An 18733-nucleotide genomic window follows, 5' to 3' on the forward strand; every position below is an offset into this window, starting at 1 on the left:
TGTTGCTGAGTAGGCACAACAATAGGGATGACAATAAGGATGGTAGGCACTGTAGGCTCACATGGAGCCAGTAGGCCACATGACTCCAGGACCCAACCCAACCGCCAACACACCATTCGTTCCAGCAGCTTACTTATACAGGGTGTATACGTGGACAAGGAAAAAAAATTCCTGGATTTTTCCCAGATTTCCTGGTTAAAAGTACACTTTCTCCCGGGTGACAGTATATTTTCCCTTACCAACCCTTTGAACGGTTATGGTTTTATATATGGGCGTACAATTTCCCAGCACTTCAGGAAACGTAACTCAGGGAAAAAGACACGTTTTGGAAATATCTTTGATGTGCAGCAACATGTACGCTGCGTATTTTCATATTACGAAAATATACACTGGAATTCCACCACAACACCGCATGTTACTTTCCGAATCATTGAAGAGATTTCGATGTGCTTTTGTAAGCCGTTCGTAGCTCATGTCACGTGATCTCTCCAGCCGATGACAGCGGGTATAAAGAGCATAAGACACGTGATGTAGTCAGCCAACAGTAACATCACTGTTAAGTAGCACGAACACACAAACAGGGAAAGTTAATAGTTTAAATTAATATACATAATGTTGCTACAAGAAAAGGAAAGCTTTCACATATAATATTGGTCTCAAGCTGCAAGAGAAGCTAAGCTTTCGCATATACTGTTGATCTTTATTGTGCGTGTTACACTTGAAGGTATTATCACACAAATGTGCCAGTAAAATTTTTAGTAAAGACATAAATGTCTGATCTTCAGGGTTCGAAATTCTTCTAAATGGCTCGTCATCAAAGAGTTGATTTTTAAATCTAAATGGCTCGTCATGAAAGAGTTGACTTTTAAATGAGTGTCTAATGCTCTGTGATTTAATAAATTCATGGTACATTCTTGCACATAGTTCAACTTACGTAAAAGGATATTTACTTTGAAAGTAACGCTTTTGAAAACACTATTCGCAATATTTTCCCGCGACCTGTTAGAAATAGGTTCGTTTCAGCAGTTCCCAGAGAGTGCAGATAACAGGCGACACCACGCTTGGGTAACTATCATGACGTAGGAAGCCCGTATGTACGTACGTGTAAAACATCATACAATATAACAGAGGGAAACATTCCACATGGGAAAAATTATATATAAAAACAAAGATGAGGTGACTTACCGAACGAAAGTACTGGCAGGTCGATAGACACACAAACAAACACAAACATACACACAAAATTCAAGCTTTCGCAACAAACTGTTGCCTCATCAGGAAAGAGGGAAGGAGAGGGAAAGACGAAAGGAAGTGGGTTTTAAGGGAGAGGGTAAGGAGTCATTCCAATCCCGGGAGCGGAAAGACTTACCTTAGGGGGAAAAAAGGACAGGTATACACTCGCACACACACACACACACACACATATCCATCCACACATACAGACTGTATGTGTGGATGGATATGTGTGTGTGTGTGTGCGAGTGTATACCTGTCCTTTTTTCCCCTAAGGTAAGTCCTTCCGCTCCCGGGATTGGAATGACTCCTTACCCTCTCCCTTAAAACCCACTTCCTTTCGTCTTTCCCTCTCCTTCCCTCTTTCCTGATGAGGCAACAGTTTGTTGCGAAAGCTTGAATTTTGTGTGTATGTTTGTGTTTGTTTGTGTGTCTATCGACCTGCCAGCGCTTTCGTTCGGTAAGTCACCTCATCTTTGTTTTTATATATAAAACATCATACATTATGTCATAAAAGAAACAAGACATCAGAGGATACTGTAAGAGCATCGGAATTTAGTGAACCATATTAAAATGTGCACATTTAAAGTGCATACTTAAAGGGCACATTCGTATGTCCATATTCCCAATGAAGTAGACCTCGGCCTGATATTAAGCTTTTCAGTGTGGTTTTCGGGATGTAAATTTTCTTGGAGCACCAGTACTGTATTATATCATGTTTGGTTCTTTATTATGGCAAAATGCAAGACGTGCTAGAAAACATTCACTTGAAATACAGCGAACAGTTGAAACTAGCCAGTACTGTGGAATCAAACATTTCGTTTCAAATACGTTGACTGCCTCTGCAGAAAAGGTTAACAGAAGTCAAATTTCTTTAGCAAACAGACAAAAATAACTTTATTGTTTCGCAAGGTGATTAATGCTTGACTGTCAGAAAGATGAAAATAAAATAAAATCTGAAACTAATGACATATTTAAGCCTTCCGTAATTATGTGAAAGTGTTTTAATTCACTTGATAGCTCCCGGCCACAGATATCCATTTTGTTTTCATTTGACGTGAGAGTAAACGAAGCGGAAACAGCAAAATCACTAAATGTGAACACGGGTCACATGGAGACTACCCACTATAACAGACTGCTCTGTGCATCAGCCCCGGATCTACATTTGCGAACCAGGTCAATACTAAAAAAAAAAAAAAAAAAAAAAAAAAAAAAAAAAAAAAAAAAAAAAAAAAAAAAAAAAATCGAATTTTCAAGATATGTTCATCTTGTAGTGCACATCTTACTGAAAAGTCTGAAACGTGAAACATATGTATTCGAGGAAATGTAAGACATATTATTTGGTCTAAGTATGTCAAAGTGCAGTGCCACGCCTCTTCATAAAGCATTTTTCTACCGCACGACCAAACTATATTCAGGAGTGTGGAAATTGAAATATCCTGTGGTGCCTCTCCTGTTCCCATCAGCCGGTTTGACAGCCTACGCCTCTTTTTAAAAAAATCTCGCGATTAATAACGGATGAGATTATTTGTAATCAAGAGAACAAGAACTCTTTAGAAAATCTGAACTCTTTATTGCCTATTAGTTAATAACTTGCTGTTTTGTGTGACAAAATTAAATATAGGATATATAAAACCAATACTGACAAGAGATAAGCAAGAAATTACAAATTTCTTCAAACCTTAGCTCCTAGAATTTTTTCTCTCTGATCTTGCTACAGCTTTACATGGCGTGCTTTCCTTTCTGCGAAAGAATCTATTATCTTAACAAAGTTCGTCAAACGTTGTGCTATATGAAAAATCGAAATGTCGTAATCTAATACGGAAAAGCTGTTAATACAATAATACCCAAGACTGTGTGGTTTCTCGATCTGATTATGTCTATTTTGTCACTGTCTGCTATATAAAACAAAATAGGCCTTTCTAATATGACAGCAATTTTGTAACACACCAAATAAACGAGACTGTTTTGGCACAAATGGCGATTTTTATAACACGACAGAATATAATCCACGAAGTATCAATATCAAATGCCTATTAGGCCTACTACATACAAGCAAAAAGCTTTATGTTAGGAAATAGTTTCAAAAAATGGTTCAAATGGCTCTGAGCACTATGGGACTCAACTGCTGAGGTCATTAGTCCCCTAGAACTTAGAACTAGTTAAACCTAACTAACCTAAGGAGATCACAAACCTCCATGCCCGAGGCAGGATTCGAACCTGCGACCGTAGTGGTCTTGCGGTTCCAGACTGCAGCGCCTTTAACCACACGGCCACTTCGGCCAGCGAAATAGTTTCACATTTCATTCACACGCACCAGCTTCTCAAGCATGAGATCAAAAAGTAGTATTCCGAAATTTTTATATAAATTTGGAATCGTCTTATTCTTCCATAATTTGTGTGATGTCCCCGTTTCTTCTCCTTCCCCGTTCTAACAAACAGTCTTGTCATCATCAATTCTGTAGCTATTGCTGCCATTATCAAAACTTGTTCGGTGATTAACTTCACTAACCCTTCCAGAATCACAGGTTGAGTTATCCTGCGATTATTTTCCGCTTAGGCATTAGTACGTGTTCGAACAACACGTTTTCCGCGTTACTTCCAGAATAGAACTTACGCGGCTGCTAGCCAGGGACTGTACTACTGGTGATTACTAGTGTAGTGATCTGGCCAAAAATTTTCTGTCAAAATTTCATTTTCTTGGATACACTGAGAAGATAATACGTAATCTTTCTTACCTGTTATTCCTGTCAGTCGTTTATTTCCATTCTGGTAGTCTGTATCTATGGATTTCGCTAGTAAAGCCCCGTCCCCTTTTGTCTGCATAATGTTTATCTCTAGATGCGACGAGGATTCTCCTGACAGAGACATCACGTATACTATGCATGCATTCAAAAGTCAACTTATGATTCATTCAGAAATCAACTTTAAATGTATCCAAAAATGTTCCAAATCCAACAGGGAAGGGTTTCAAAATCATCTGAATAATCGACAGACAAATGTGCGCTGGATGCTAGGCGCTTTGTGAAACAAGTTTTGTTCCTCAAGAATATGAATTTGGCGCCCCCTTTTCCAGGTAGCATCTAGCTGCTTGCTGTGACTGCTTGCACAGCCAACAGCCACATTCCTGTAGCCACAAGCGGAAGAATCAACTACTCAAACGTGACCCAACTGCACATGCGCATGAGAGCGCGCGTAAATGCTAAAAGAAATCGAATGTAAACAGTTGCGACTTAACGCACATTCACATTTTCAATTGGTAGACGCTTGCATGAGCGCTGTGTGTCGTTGTATATGACACATTTCCTTTGCAATTTAAGTTATTTTCGTTTTTTTCTCTCGTTTATGTTTTATTGTTGAAGTAATATTCTGCAGTAGCGGGATACAGTAATATCCTTTTTTAGAGTATCGGTTCTTACCAGTCAAAATTACAAACATTTAACTGAAAAATAAAACAATGAAAAATTCCCGGAATTCTAAAAATATCCCGGGTTTTTCCCAGTTTTCTTCCGGATGAAAAAATTCCCGGGTTTTTCCCGGACCTCCCGGTTGTCCCGGGTCGTATACACCCTGAATAAATGTTGGTGAGGCTGATGGACTGATAGCTATACATATCAAGGTGGTTTTTACCGGGTTTGAAGACCGGAATGATGGTGCTCTCCCACCATTACGATGGAAAGATGCCATCGCACTAGATCCAGCTGAAGTCACTTGTAGTCAGATGAGAGATGTTTAATCATCTGACCTGGATCCGATCCGGCCCAGGAGCTGTGTTGGGGCAATGTGCAAGGGCACTGAGGAGATTCCATTCTGTAAATTGGGCATTATAGGGTCCACTGTGGTGTGTAGCGAACGAGAGGACTTTCCTTTCCATCCACTGTTTGAGGGTGCGAAACGCTGGGGGGCAGTTCTCCGATGCAGAGGCTCGAGCAAAGCACTCTGTACAGCGCTCGGCAATTGTGTATGCGCCAGTAGGTAACATGCCATTGATGGTAATGCCAAGGACACCTGTCAAGCTCTCGTACCCAAAAAGATGTTTGATCCTCATCCAGACGTGGGAAGGTAGGTATGGCACCCAATGGTCGAGGCATATCTCTCCCAACACTCCTGCTTCCGTCTTTTTATAAGCTGGTGAACGCAGGCACGGAGCCTCTTAAATGCTATGAGATGCTCCAGGGAAGGGTGTCGTTTATGCCACTGTAGAGCTCGCCGATGCTCCTTAATTGCCTCAGCAACTTCCGGCGACCACCAAAGGACCACCTTTCGCCATGGGCACCCTAAAGAGCGAGGTATCGCGTTTTCCGCTGTAGTAATAATTGTTGTTATCACCTGATTAACTATCACATCAATGTTACCATGAGAGGAAAGTCAGCAGTGACAGCACATGTCAAAGTTTCCCAGTCTGTCTTGTTTAAAGTCCATCTGTACAGGTATCTGTGGGCCTGACGCCGGGGCAGTGACAGGAAGATAGGGAAGTGGTCACTACCACACAGGTTGTCATGTGCTCTCCAGTGGATAGATGGGAGAAGTGCTGGGCTGCAAATGGATAAATCAATGGCTGAGTAACTACCACAAGCCACACTGAAATGTGTGGCAGCCCCAGTATTTAAGAGGCAGAGGTCGAACCGAGACAGTAAAGCTTTGACATCTCTGCCTTGGCCAGTAAGCACGGTGCCACCACACAAGGGGTTAAGGGCGTTAAAATCTCCCAAAACTAGGAAAGGTTTAGGGAGCTGATCATCAGTGCAGCTAATACATTCAGGGGTACTTCACCATCTGGAGGAAGATATACATTGCAGACAGTTATTTCCTATGTCGTCCTTATTCTGACAGCCACAGCTTCAAGAGGGGTTTGAAGGCGCACAGTTTCACTACAGTCCAAGTTTAGGACATAAATGCAGATTCCACCTGACACTCGATTATGGTCGCTACGGTTCTTGTAATATCCCTTATAGCTGCAGAGGGCAGTGGTCCACATTTCCAGGAACCAGGTTTTCTGGAGAGCAATGCAAAAAGCAGGTGTAAAGCTTAACAGTTGTCGCAACTCAGCCAGGCAGTGGAGAAAACCGCCGCAACTCCACCGGGGGATGATGTCATCGTGTTACTGGGAAGGCATGGAACATTCAATGAGGCAGTTTACGCCTCAGGGTCACCTGCTGCCACTGACTTATTGCCTGAGCAGTCTACATCCATTGCGTCTGAGGGTCCGGCGAGATCTATGTCCTCAGTGGACGCCAGAATCTCCTCCTTATCTTCAGATGCAGAGCTTGAAGGTGGCAGTGATGTGGGTGCAACCGCTTGCTCTTAGGGGTCCTCTTTTTGGACCTTTCTCGCTGCTCCTTGGGTTTCTCTGGCTGGGAGGGCTACACTGATTCAGTCTCTGGGACTGAAGATGATCATGAAGCCCTGCGACCAGCTGCTTTCGGGCACTTCAGCCACTGGCGGGCATCATCTTTCCCATTAGCAGAAACCTGGGAAGGGAGTGACCCAAGATACCCCTTCCCGGCGAGAGGAGCCGAAGAAGACTTACGCCTCTCCGGCTGAGAAGTGGGGACAGGTGTCCCCGATGGTTGGGGGTGGCGGGTGGGGGGCGGGGGGGGGGGGCGGGTGGCAGTGCTCCTGAAGTAGGTGGTGCAGGAGCAACAGGGGGGAAGTGCGCCTCACCATCAAGGGGGCAGGTGTAACCTTCTGGCTCTGAGAGCCGATCGGAATTTGCAAAACTGATGGGGCTATAACTGTTCTCGTAACAGCGGTGCAGGAGGAGGTCATAGCCACAGGATGTAGGTGCTCATATTTTCTCTTAGCCTCAATGTAGGTCAGTCGGTCCAGGGTTTTGTATTCAATGATTTTCCTCTCTTTCTGCAAAATCCTACAGTCTGGCGAGCAAGGCGAATGGTGCTCTCTGCAGTTGACATAGATGGGAGGTGGGGAACATGGATTATTGGGATATGATGGACGGCCACAATCTCGACATGTGACGCTGGAGATACAGTGGGAAGACAATGACCTAACTTCCAGCACTTAAAGCACCGCATCAGGGGAGGGATATATGGATTGACATCACAGCGGCAAACCATCACCTTGATCTTCTCTGCTAAGGTGTCACCCTCGAAGGCCATGATGAAGGCACCGGTGGCAACCTGATTATCCCTCGGACCCCGATAGACGCACAGCATGAAATGAACACCTCACCACTCTAAATTGGCGCACAGCTCGTCATTAGACTGCAAAAGAAGGTTCCTGTGGAGGATAATACCCTGGACCATATTTAAGCTTTTATGTGGCGTGATGGTAACAGAAACATCCCCCAACTTGTTACAAGCGAGTTAAGTCCGTGACAGGGCAGAGGATGCTGTTTTTATCAAAACAGACCCAGAGTGCATTTTGGACAAGGCCTCCACCTCCACAAACTTGTCCTCTAAATGCTCTACAAAAAACTGTGGCTTCATCAAAACAAAGGAGTCCCCATCAGTTCTCGTATGTACGAGGTACCTGGGTGAATAAGGTTCACTGCCATCCTTAGCCTGACATTCCTCCCATGGTGTGGCCAGGGAGGGGAATGACTTAGGGTCGTACTTTCTTGCATTGTACTGAGACTTGGAACGTTTAGGGACTGCTGGTGTTTGATCACCAGCAAGTGATGACGTGGTACGCTTCATTGCAAGTCACCTGCCCTGATGCCACCCACACTGACCAGGGGCCCTCCCCATACTTGCCACCCAGCCACAGCAAAGGCCACCTGGCAGGATGGCCATTGCTGGGAGTCCCGATGCCCAAAGATGATGGGCATCCACTCCTCACCATTCGTGGGGAGTTAACAGCGCAGGCATCAGCAGAGCGATCCCCGTGTTGTAAGGGGGCTACAACCAACAGGGTACATGGCGGCCCCACCGCAACAGACTGGCTACCGTGCTGAATATGAGGTGCAAAGAAGTCTGTGGTCATTGGCAGTGCAAAAAGTGACACTGCATAGTGCATGGTGGAAAATGCACCCAGGAAGGTATCCTTGCCCAAGAGATGGAGAATGAGTTGGACTGCATTGCGACGACGAGAAAGTGGGTTAAAGATCTGAAGGTATGATGAACGCGATGCACCATGTAAGGTGCCCTTCTCCAATTGGCTCGCTCTTCGGGAAAATTTTGAAAAATGGAGGTCAAACCCTACAGGGGAACAACACATAAAGACTGAAACGTGTGAGACTCCTGTTAGTCGCCTCTTAAAACAGGCGGGAATACCTCAGGTGTAATCTAATCCCCAAACCCGCAGGTGGGACTCATAATGAACTAACACATAACGTAGATGAGATAATGATTAATGAAATATCAATGCTGCTGTATACATTAGGATGTAATGATTTTTATGGAGAACAGTAATACAAGTTAATGAAAGTTTCATTCAAGGAGCTGAGCAACAAGGATATATTAGTTTAGGAATTTCTAATGATTTTTATGTTGTGGAAAGTTTTATTTTCTGACACGATTATTTTCAATTTAATTTTGTTTGATGATATTTGTAAATAACGGTGTAATAGTAATGGCCAATTTCCTATTGGTTTAGAGTATCTCTTTGAAATGAGAATTTTGTATCACCATGGCAATTGACGTGGGGACGAATTTCTTGAGTTTTGAGCTGTAAATCATTAATCTGTATTGTTAGTAATATGTGCTACATGTTATGTGTAGTGTGAGAGTACTAATCTGTGTCCTGTGCTGATAGTATTTCTGTTCGTGGGAGACATAAGTTCAATTTCTAACACACAGAATAATAAAAATTGTCTTAATGGAGTTTTTACAATTTGGAAGTCATAGTAAAAAAAGTTAAACTAACATGAATAGAGAAATTTGGAAATAAAAGTAAACAACATTTGTTTCCAAAAAAGAGTAAAAAAGTTTGAAAAAGGTGAATAAAGTTGAGAAAAGTGACAGACACCACACCCTTTTCATGGTGCTAGCGAAATGTCTCAACGAGTACAAACTGTGGTGGGCCAAACACACATGATTTTTGCATTTTGCAAGGATGGTTTCTAAGTCAGAAAACAATGAAGCATGAATGTTCTTCCTATTTAATGCACAAGAACTACGAGTTTCAGCAGTCAAAGGCCTCATTTTTTTTTTATCATACCACATAAAGATGACAGCATCAAATCTTATTTCTCTGCCATGCAAGATTTTAATGTTATGATTCTCTTCGACAATAAGAACTACAGTTTTCTGCTGGATTGTAAGCTTTCTAGGTTTACTGGCTGTAACTACACAAAATTTCCACTCTTTTACAGTGCAGAATCCAACGCTTGGGTAAATATCACAATATTACCAGTTCATGCGCAATTGGCCATAAACGTAACATTTTCCGTGACATTAAATCACATCACCTGCGTGCAGAAATCTATAGTTCATGCTCTGTATTCTTATCTGTTTCATTATCTTCTTATATTTACATATTTGTGGCCAAATGAGAAATAATGTGAATTTTTTTCTCAACTTTCCATCTTAATTGTACTAAAACAGATATCTTTTAAGCCAAAAAGTGGATAGGCCTTGCAGCTGTTTTATCTGGTAACATGGGTGACTTGAGAGTTCAAAATTATCAACCAAAAACTGCAACCTACCAACTGACAAGAATTGATTGTGATAACTATTAACAACTTACAGTTGACTGATTGAAAATTAAAGGAACAGCAGCAAGCATTCAGACATGTTGTGATGCCAATATCTTGTCAGTGTAAACATGTTAGGAATTTCAGCACTAGTAGGCTTCAATTTGCAGACCGTTTAGTGTTAATTCCTTAAAGACCCACTTTTTAAAACAAGGTTTATTAAAAGCAAACTAAACTCACATTGAAGCTTCCTGGCAGATTAAAACTGTGTGCCGGACCGAGACTCGAACTCGGGACCTTTGCCTTTCGCGGTCAAGTGCTCAACCAAGCGACTCAAGCACGACTCATGCCCCGTCCTCACAGCATCACTTCTGCCATTACCTCGTCTCCTACCTTCCAAACTTTACAGAAGCTCTCCTGCGAACCTTGCCCGCAAAAGGAAAAGGTCCCGAGTTCGAGTCTCGGTCCGGCACACAGTTTTACTCTGCCAGGAAGTTCAATATCAGCACACACTCCGCTGCAGAGTGAAAATCTGATTCTGCAAACTCACATTGTTCTTGTGACAATTTCAGGAAGAATGACGAAGATTTTCATTAAAAGTCAGAATTCCTTCAAAGCAGGTTCGTTAATATGGAGCTTCCCTGTAAGTGGTCCTGCTCAAAACAGAGCAATGGCCAAAAATCAGTCATTTTCAAGCATCTGACACTAACTAGATACTTTTCTGATTGTTGTTTTGTAGACTTCATTCTCCACATGAAATAATTTCTTCGAATGCCAAATGTATACAGAATATTTTTGCAAAATTTACAGTCTACTAATGATTTATTTTGACAGTTAAAATATTCTATTCTTTTTTCTTCGGAGTTTATGTGAGATGACAATGCTACTTTAAAACATTGAGTACAAACTGAATTTGTCTTAATTTTTAATTGTTCTACATGTAAGTTACTATATTAACACCCTTTACAAATTGATTCAATAATAAAAAATACGTAGCAATAATGCTCTTCAATACATAGTGCATATTAAGCCCATGAACATGACCACACTAACAGAAGAGTCCAACAAGAAACGAGAAACGGGAAGCGAAGCAAACAGTGGTGCCAGGAGAAGACATTATGAAAAGTTAAGAAGTGAATACCTACTTGTGCTTTCAAAGGATCATCAGCAAGCAACCAAAGTACTTTGCAGCAATTGGAGAATATTGTGAACTGTGTTCCCACAGACTGCGTCATCAGTTGAAACATAATTTCTAGGGCCTCATCAACCTGTATAAAAATTTAGAATTACAAATAACCACAAAATTTGCAGAAACATAGTTTATTTATCAAAAGATGAACATTAATTTTGCGAATACACACCATATGAAGAAATATTACCTGCCAAATGTTGTCCCTGTTTTCTGGGTATTTTGCCAGATTCAAGAGTAACTGTGTTCCAAGTGAACAGAGTCTCTGATATGCAAATGAACGATTTGATCGTTTAAGTTCACCGAAAACTTTTGGTAGGTATTCACTTGCAGAAAAATCTTTACATATCTCTCTAGACAGTTCAGTCAAAGAAGCTGCAAAAAGATAAAACAGAAAAAATGCATTTCCTTATGTTTCACTCAACTCATCAATTAGCAATATAACAGAATACTAACAGTCAAACCTCGATTCTTTTAAGAACTCAACTCCCACATATAAAACAGCTCCAAACATGTGATTACTTTACAAATGAGTAACTGTGTTAAATACTTGACATTAAGCATATAGCAGTATGTGAGAAAAAGTTTATTAAAGGTTTGAAATTAGGTTTAAGGTTTATTAGAAAACACCATGTGCTCTCATTCTCAAATACTGAATGAATATAGTGGGAACTATAAGTTTAGTGAGCTATACTGGCTCAAGGCAAACATAGTTTCCAACTGTAATACTTCTCTTACTAAGTTAAACTCTTCTTTTAACATAAGATTACACCTCTTAATGATTAAATTGCGACGGTGTTTTAAATTCAACCAATTATATAAAGCATTGAAAAGTCAAATTTTTCTTGCCCCTGAAAGCTGTTAGGTAGGCCACCTGCCACTGGGACTGTGAACCATTAATCACATTAGTCGGTTAGTAATAAACATGATATCGAAATATCAATATGGTACCAGCATGGAACACAGACGTCAATTTGAGTACGTCAGTTGGAGTTGGTTCACCACTTGGAACGTGTGGGGATATATTTTTAATTACGACCATACCTAGTGCAGTTCTGTGGTATTCAACCCTATATTTACAGCTAGGTCTGATTTGTAATACTGTTATATAATGATGCAATAGTTGCTCTCATGTTCAACCACTGTAAAGTTGTGAGGAAGGAACTGCAAATCCAGTCAGTTGACAGATAAAACCAGAGACAGTGGCCACTGCAGTAATCTATTAGGAAGGACAACAAAAATGCTGCGTTACTGGCCATGAAAGCCTACATCATTTGAATAGTGAACTTACTTAGAGACATGAAGAGCATGATCATCTGTCCCAGGGAATTCTGTTCAAAGCACCTCAGATTATTTGTGTACTTCCACCGCAATGTCTGAACAGGTTGCGAGGGGTTTCTGGTAACACCTCTATTTTTCAGACTTAAGCAGTTACTAGGCAGCCGCTTTCGTGCAGCAAAACCCCTCCAAAAGGCCTGTAAAAATAGGCAGAATAGAAATGTATAGTATCTACAGTCCTGTAAATTATGTGGACACATTTATGAACAATATAAACTACTGGTAACGTAACATAATGTACCTGTATTTTGACCGCAGCACGATTTTCAATTTCTGATTGGGATATGGGAACTAGTACTTTTCGTTTTGCTTCTCTTTCTCTTTTGGACCAAACACTCCTGAACCATCTCTGTATAGTAATAATACAACGTCTCTGTGTCAAATACAAATCACGCTGACGTTTCATATTAAGAGTGGCTCGAAACCATCTCTGAATAATAACAGATGCCCACCTTTTCCTCTGATAAATATTTCTATCATATTTCATCAACAATGTAGCCCTGTATTTCTGCTGAATGTGTATCACTATTAACCTCAGTTTTTGGTACTCTTGTTGCTGTAATGTTGTTGAACGCATATTTCGATACCACTGTTGTATAATAATTGCACTACTTTTTTGTTCCAAAAATGATGTTCGTTCTTTTCTCATTAAATGAACAGCTCTAATCCAACATTGTATTCTCATAGCAGCAGCCTTTTGTGCCTGAAAAGCAGCCTTGTGTTGCTTCATTGCTCTGTTGGCTCTAAATCTCTGCTGAACTAATCGAACAGTCAATTTCAGTTTTTGATATTCATGTTGTTGTAATTTTGTAGAACACATATTTCGATACCATTGTTGAATAATAATTGCACTTCGTTTTTGCTCTAGAAATGATGTACGTTCCTTTCTCATTAAATAAACAGCTCTAATCCAACACTGTATTTTGCAGGCAGCAGCCCTTTGGAGATGGAAAGCAGCCTGCTGTTGCTTCATTGCTCTGTTGGCTCGAAATCTCTGCTGAACTAATTGAACAGTCAACCTCAGTTTTTGGTATTCACATTGCTGTAATCTTGTTAAAAGCATATTTCGATACCATTGTTGTATAATAATTGCACTTCGTTTTTGCTCCAGAAATGATATGCGTTCTTTTCTCATTAAATGAACAGCTCTAATCCAACACTGTATTTTCGTAGCAGCAGCCTTTTGTACCTGAAAAGCAGCCTTGTGTTGCTTCATTGCTCTGTTGGCTCTAAATCTCTGCTGAACTAATCGAACAGTCAATTTCAGTTTTTGATATTCATGTTGTTGTAATTTTGTAGAACACATATTTCGATACCATTGTTGAATAATAATTGCACTTCGTTTTTGCTCTAGAAATGATGTACGTTCCTTTCTCATTAAATAAACAGCTCTAATCCAACACTGTATTTTGCAGGCAGCAGCCCTTTGGAGATGGAAAGCAGCCTGCTGTTGCTTCATTGCTCTGTTGGCTCGAAATCTCTGCTGAACTAATTGAACAGTCAACCTCAGTTTTTGGTATTCACATTGCTGTAATCTTGTTAAAAGCATATTTCGATACCATTGTTGTATAATAATTGCACTTCGTTTTTGCTCCATAAATGATATGCGTTCTTTTCTCATTAAATGAACAGCTCTAATCCAACACTGTATTTTCGTAGCAGCAGCCTTTTGTACCTGAAAAGCAGCCTTGTGTTGCTTCATTGCTCTGTTGGCTCTAAATCTCTGCTGAACTAATCGAACAGTGAATCTCAGTTTTCGATATTCATGTTGTTGTAATTTTGTAGAATGCACATTTCGATACCATTGTTGTATAATAATGGCACTTCGTTTTTGCTCTAGAAACAATGTGCGTACCTTTCTCATTAAATAAACAGCTCTAATCCAACACTGTATTTTGCAGGCAGCAGCCCTTCGGAGCTGGAAAGCAACCTGTTGTTGCTTCATTGCTCTGTTGGCTCGAAATCTCTGTTGGACCAATCTGACCGACAAAAGCAATCTTTGATACCAAGTCCTCTGTTTGCGCATATGCATTTGTGATCTGTACCATCTCTGAATGTAAAGTACTTTAGCTACCATTCTTTTATTGAAGACCTCACGATGCCGCTGTACTAAAATTGCTCTCCACCACCTCTGAATAACTACTGCACTCTCCCTTTGTCTAATAAAAATTCTCCTCTGTTGTTTCACAGGCAGTACTTTCCTGGCCCATTTTTGTATCACTACAGCAGCAGCTTTTTTCATTAGAAAAATATTTCTTTCATACTTCATTAACTTTGTTGCTCTAAATTTCTGCTGAATTGTAATAGCTGATTTTATTTTTCTTATATTCTTCACTCTAGTTCTGATCAAATTTCTTCTCCACCAACGTTGTAGCTTCACTGCAGCAGCCTCATACTTAGGTAGCTAAAAAAACAAAAATCATAACAATAGAGTTAGAACATATAGACTCAAATTCATTTATTAAACAATGATTTGACTATTTACCTGAAACTTCAGGAGTATCTGCCACAGTAACGAAAGCGTTTTTTCTCTGTGACCATCTACAATGTCACGTGATGTAATATTGCTTTTTATATCAAAGCCTGCCGAAATTAGAGATGCAAACGCAAGTCCTACATTGTGTATTTTCTGCAGCCTTGACAAAGCCGGTGCTCTAAGCTTTGACATGATGTTTTCGTCTTGCAGTATTATTTCCATAACACGACTGGGAATGAAGTGAAATCAAGTGAAATCATGGCCTTTAGTAAATTGAAACAATAATAAATTTGATTTTACCATCCATATATACAGTCACAGTGTCATTCAGTTGCATGAAGCACTTACCACAAGCGAATACCATCCCGAAGATCAAGAAGTTTGGTCACAGCATAATCAAACTCATTCAGATATGACTGTTCATGAGTTACAACGTAACCAAAATGTCGCAGACACTTTGTGACGTCACCAACAGCTGATAAAAATTCTCTAGAAAACGCCAGCAACACATCACGACTTGACTGAAAGTATAAAGATGAAGGACGTATGCAATCAAAAAACACTCAATAAATGGCTGGCAGCAAAGTACTACATGTTCAATAAACTGAACTTAGATTAAATAATAGAAAGGACAATACTATATACATGCATGTCATCTCATGAGCATAACTTCATACCATACATAAATACAAGTTTAGTAAATTCGACAATAAAACCCTCATCCTCAGGCAATATTACTGCAATCCACAGTCCCCATTTTAAAATGGTGGTGAGGCAGGTTACCTTTCTATGCAAAAGTACAAGATGAACCCATCCTCCCTAACCCTGTCTCTATCTCCATCTACATACATACTGTGCAAACCACTGATGTGTAGGCAGCGGGTACTTCCAATAGTGCTAAATATTAGGGTATCCAATCACGTAAAGAGTGCAGGAAGAATGCTGTTTAACTGCTGTGAATGCTCTAACTGATCTAACCTCATTATCTCTAACAGTATGGGTGTAAAATTATGAGCAAGCTGTAGTATACTCTTAATTTATTCATTTAACACTGGTTTTTGTAAATATTTAGGTAAGGTTCTGCAGAATAGTTGGCTTCCTCCTTCAAGCATCTATCAGTTCAGGTTTTCCATTACCTCCTCGATGTTTTACAATGAGTCAAACAAGCTAATGACCATTTATACAATATCCCCCCCTAGTCTTGTCTGGAATAGGTTCCACAAATTTGAGGTACATTTTTAATGTTTTTCATTTATTCTTCTCTGTAGAATGATTTGGTCGCATTATCCCAGTACCCTATCTATCTACATCTACACTTACTACAATGAACTATCTTCACAATTATTCTCTGTTATTCCAATCTCGAACAGTGTGTGGAAGAAGTGAACACCTGCATCTTTCTCTGTTAACTCCGATTTCCCTTTCCCTAATTTTATTATGATGCTCACTTCTCCACAAGTGGGTCACAGCATCAACAAAATATTTTCACATGCGGAGGAGAAAGTTGGTAACTGAAGTGTCATGAGAAGATTCTGCTGCAATGAAATACGCCCTTGTTTTAATGATGTCCACCCCAAATTCTGTGTCATGTCAGTGACACACACTACTCTATTTCTGTACAAAACATGCTGCTCTTCTTTGGTCTTTCTTGATGTACACCATCAATCCTATCTGGTAAGGATCTCACACCGCACAGCAGTACTCCAAAAGAGGATGGACAAGCATAGTGTATGCAGTCTCCTCAGTAGATCTGTTACATTTTCTAAGTGTTCTGTCAATAAAACGCAGTCTTTGGTTTGCCTTCCAAACAACATTTTCTGTGTGTTCTTTCCAATTTAAATTGTTCATAATTGTAATTCCTAGGTATTTAGTTGACTTTATGGCATTTAGATCTGACTGATTTATCTTGTAACCAAAGTTTAATGTACTCCTTTTGGAAATAATGTGGATGATCTCTCAATTTTAATTATTTAGCATCAACTGCCAATTTTCACACCACACAGATGTATTTTCTAAATCGTTTTGCAATTTGTTTCGACCTTCTGATGAAAAGACAGATGCTCACATTGCCTTCAAATTGTTTGTACAGATAAGGAACAGCAGAGGGCCTATAACACTACCTTGGGGAATGCTAGAAATCACTTGTTTTACTCTAAGACTTTCCATCAATTACTATGAACTGTGACATCTTCAACAGGAAATCATGAATCAAGTCACGTAACAGAGACAATATTACATAAGCATGCAATTTCACTACACGTTGCTCGTGTGGTATAGTGTCAAAAGCCTTCCGGAAATCCAGAAATACAGAATCAATTTGAAATCCCTCACCAATAGCACTCAACAGTTTGTGTGTGCATAGATGACTGTATCAACAGACCGCTCTCTTTTTGGTAAGTTGGTTGGTTGGTTTAAAAGAGGGGGAAGGGACCAAACTACGAGGTCATCGGTCCCTTGTTCCTAATAAAACAATGCCACAAGTGTGAGAATAAGACAGAAGAGACATATAATACAAAACAGAAATAAAGGAAAAATCACAAGAATGAAGGAAAGGCAACGAATACCACAAGGAACAGAAGAGGACAAGAAAACAACAGAGAGATGCTAGGAACAGAAGAGAGTAAAACAAGAAAGCAGATTACAGTGGCTGGTTTACCACGAGAATAAAAAGGAAAAGCCAGCCACTCCGCAACACATTAAAACATCCACCATAAAAACACTATGGTGGAGGACACAGAAGGACAAAAGACATGTGCTAAAACTTAGATCAAATGATAAAACCTACCCTCGTGAATAAAACAAAACTAAATCAACCAATAAGATGTTGTCAGATAAAATGAGTGGCAATGAGTCTCATAACCCAAGATTTTGTCGCTCGACTGTCAAAGCGGACAGTGCATCAGAATATGGGCCACTGTCAACCGGGTGCCGCAAAGACACTGAGGAGGGTCTTCACAGTGTAAGAGGTAACTGTGGGTCACCCAAGTGTGGCCAATGCGGAGCCGGCAGATGACAACTGATTTCCTGTGAGAGGCCCGCATGGAAGACTTCCACACATTCATAGTCTCCTTAATGACACGCAGTTTGTTACTGTTACGCCATTCCGTCTAACACCGCTGAAATACCCTGCGGTGTAAGTCAGAACGCAGGTCAGGTTCAGAGATGCGCATCTCCAGAAGTGATTTCCATGTAACCTGTTTGGCCAGCCTGTTGGCAAGTTCGTTGCCTGGGATTCCAATGTGCCCTGGGGTCCACACACCACCACTGAACGACGGGACCGGTCCAAGGCATAGACAGACACCTGGATGGACGCCACCAAAGGATGGCTAGGGTAGCACTGGTCGATAGCTTGTAGGCTGCTCAAGGAGTCAGTACACAGAAGAAACGATTCCTCAGAGCATGAACGGATATACTGAATGCACAAGATACGGCCACCACCTCTGCAGTGAATACACTGCTGCCATCGGGCACGGAATGCTCTTCAATATGGCCTCTGTGGACAAAGGCGAAGCCAACATTACCATCAGCCATCTAGCCGTTGGTGCAAACCACTTCAGAGCTGCAGAACACTTAAAGAATCGACAGGAAGTGACAGTGGAGAGCTGCAGGGTTAACGGAGTACTTAGGGCCAGACGAAAGGTCCAAGCAAAGCTTCAGTCAACAGCTACACCACGGAAGTGTACATGAGTGGACCTTGAGGAGAGGTGGTGAAGGGTAGGACTCTAGTTCAGACAGAAGCGATCGCACATGAACTGTGTGTCAAGTAAACACAATGCTGAGGGCGTCACCAAACCATAAATCACACTCCCATAGTCAAGTGGGGATTGAACAAGGGCTCTGTAGAGCTGCAGCAACGTAGAGCGATCTGCACCCCAGTTGGTGTTGCTCAGGCAACGGAGGG

General features: G+C 40.8%; 1 protein-coding gene across 1 annotated transcript in view; it reads right to left on the minus strand.

Moving 5' to 3' along the window:
- Window positions 1–18733, minus strand: part of LOC124711771 (protein abnormal spindle) — a 167895-nt gene that overhangs the window by 22635 nt on the left and 126527 nt on the right. The window contains exons 10-15 of the mRNA XM_047241986.1: window positions 15181–15353; window positions 14842–15061; window positions 12598–14760; window positions 12310–12493; window positions 11209–11393; window positions 10975–11097 (exon numbers count right to left, since the gene is read on the minus strand). Of these exons, the coding sequence (XP_047097942.1) occupies window positions 10975–11097; window positions 11209–11393; window positions 12310–12493; window positions 12598–14760; window positions 14842–15061; window positions 15181–15353 (3048 nt within the window). The remainder of the gene's footprint in view (window positions 1–10974; window positions 11098–11208; window positions 11394–12309; window positions 12494–12597; window positions 14761–14841; window positions 15062–15180; window positions 15354–18733) is intronic.

The sequence above is a fragment of the Schistocerca piceifrons genome, chromosome 8 (genome assembly GCF_021461385.2).
Source record: "Schistocerca piceifrons isolate TAMUIC-IGC-003096 chromosome 8, iqSchPice1.1, whole genome shotgun sequence".
NCBI lineage: Eukaryota > Metazoa > Arthropoda > Insecta > Orthoptera > Acrididae > Schistocerca > Schistocerca piceifrons.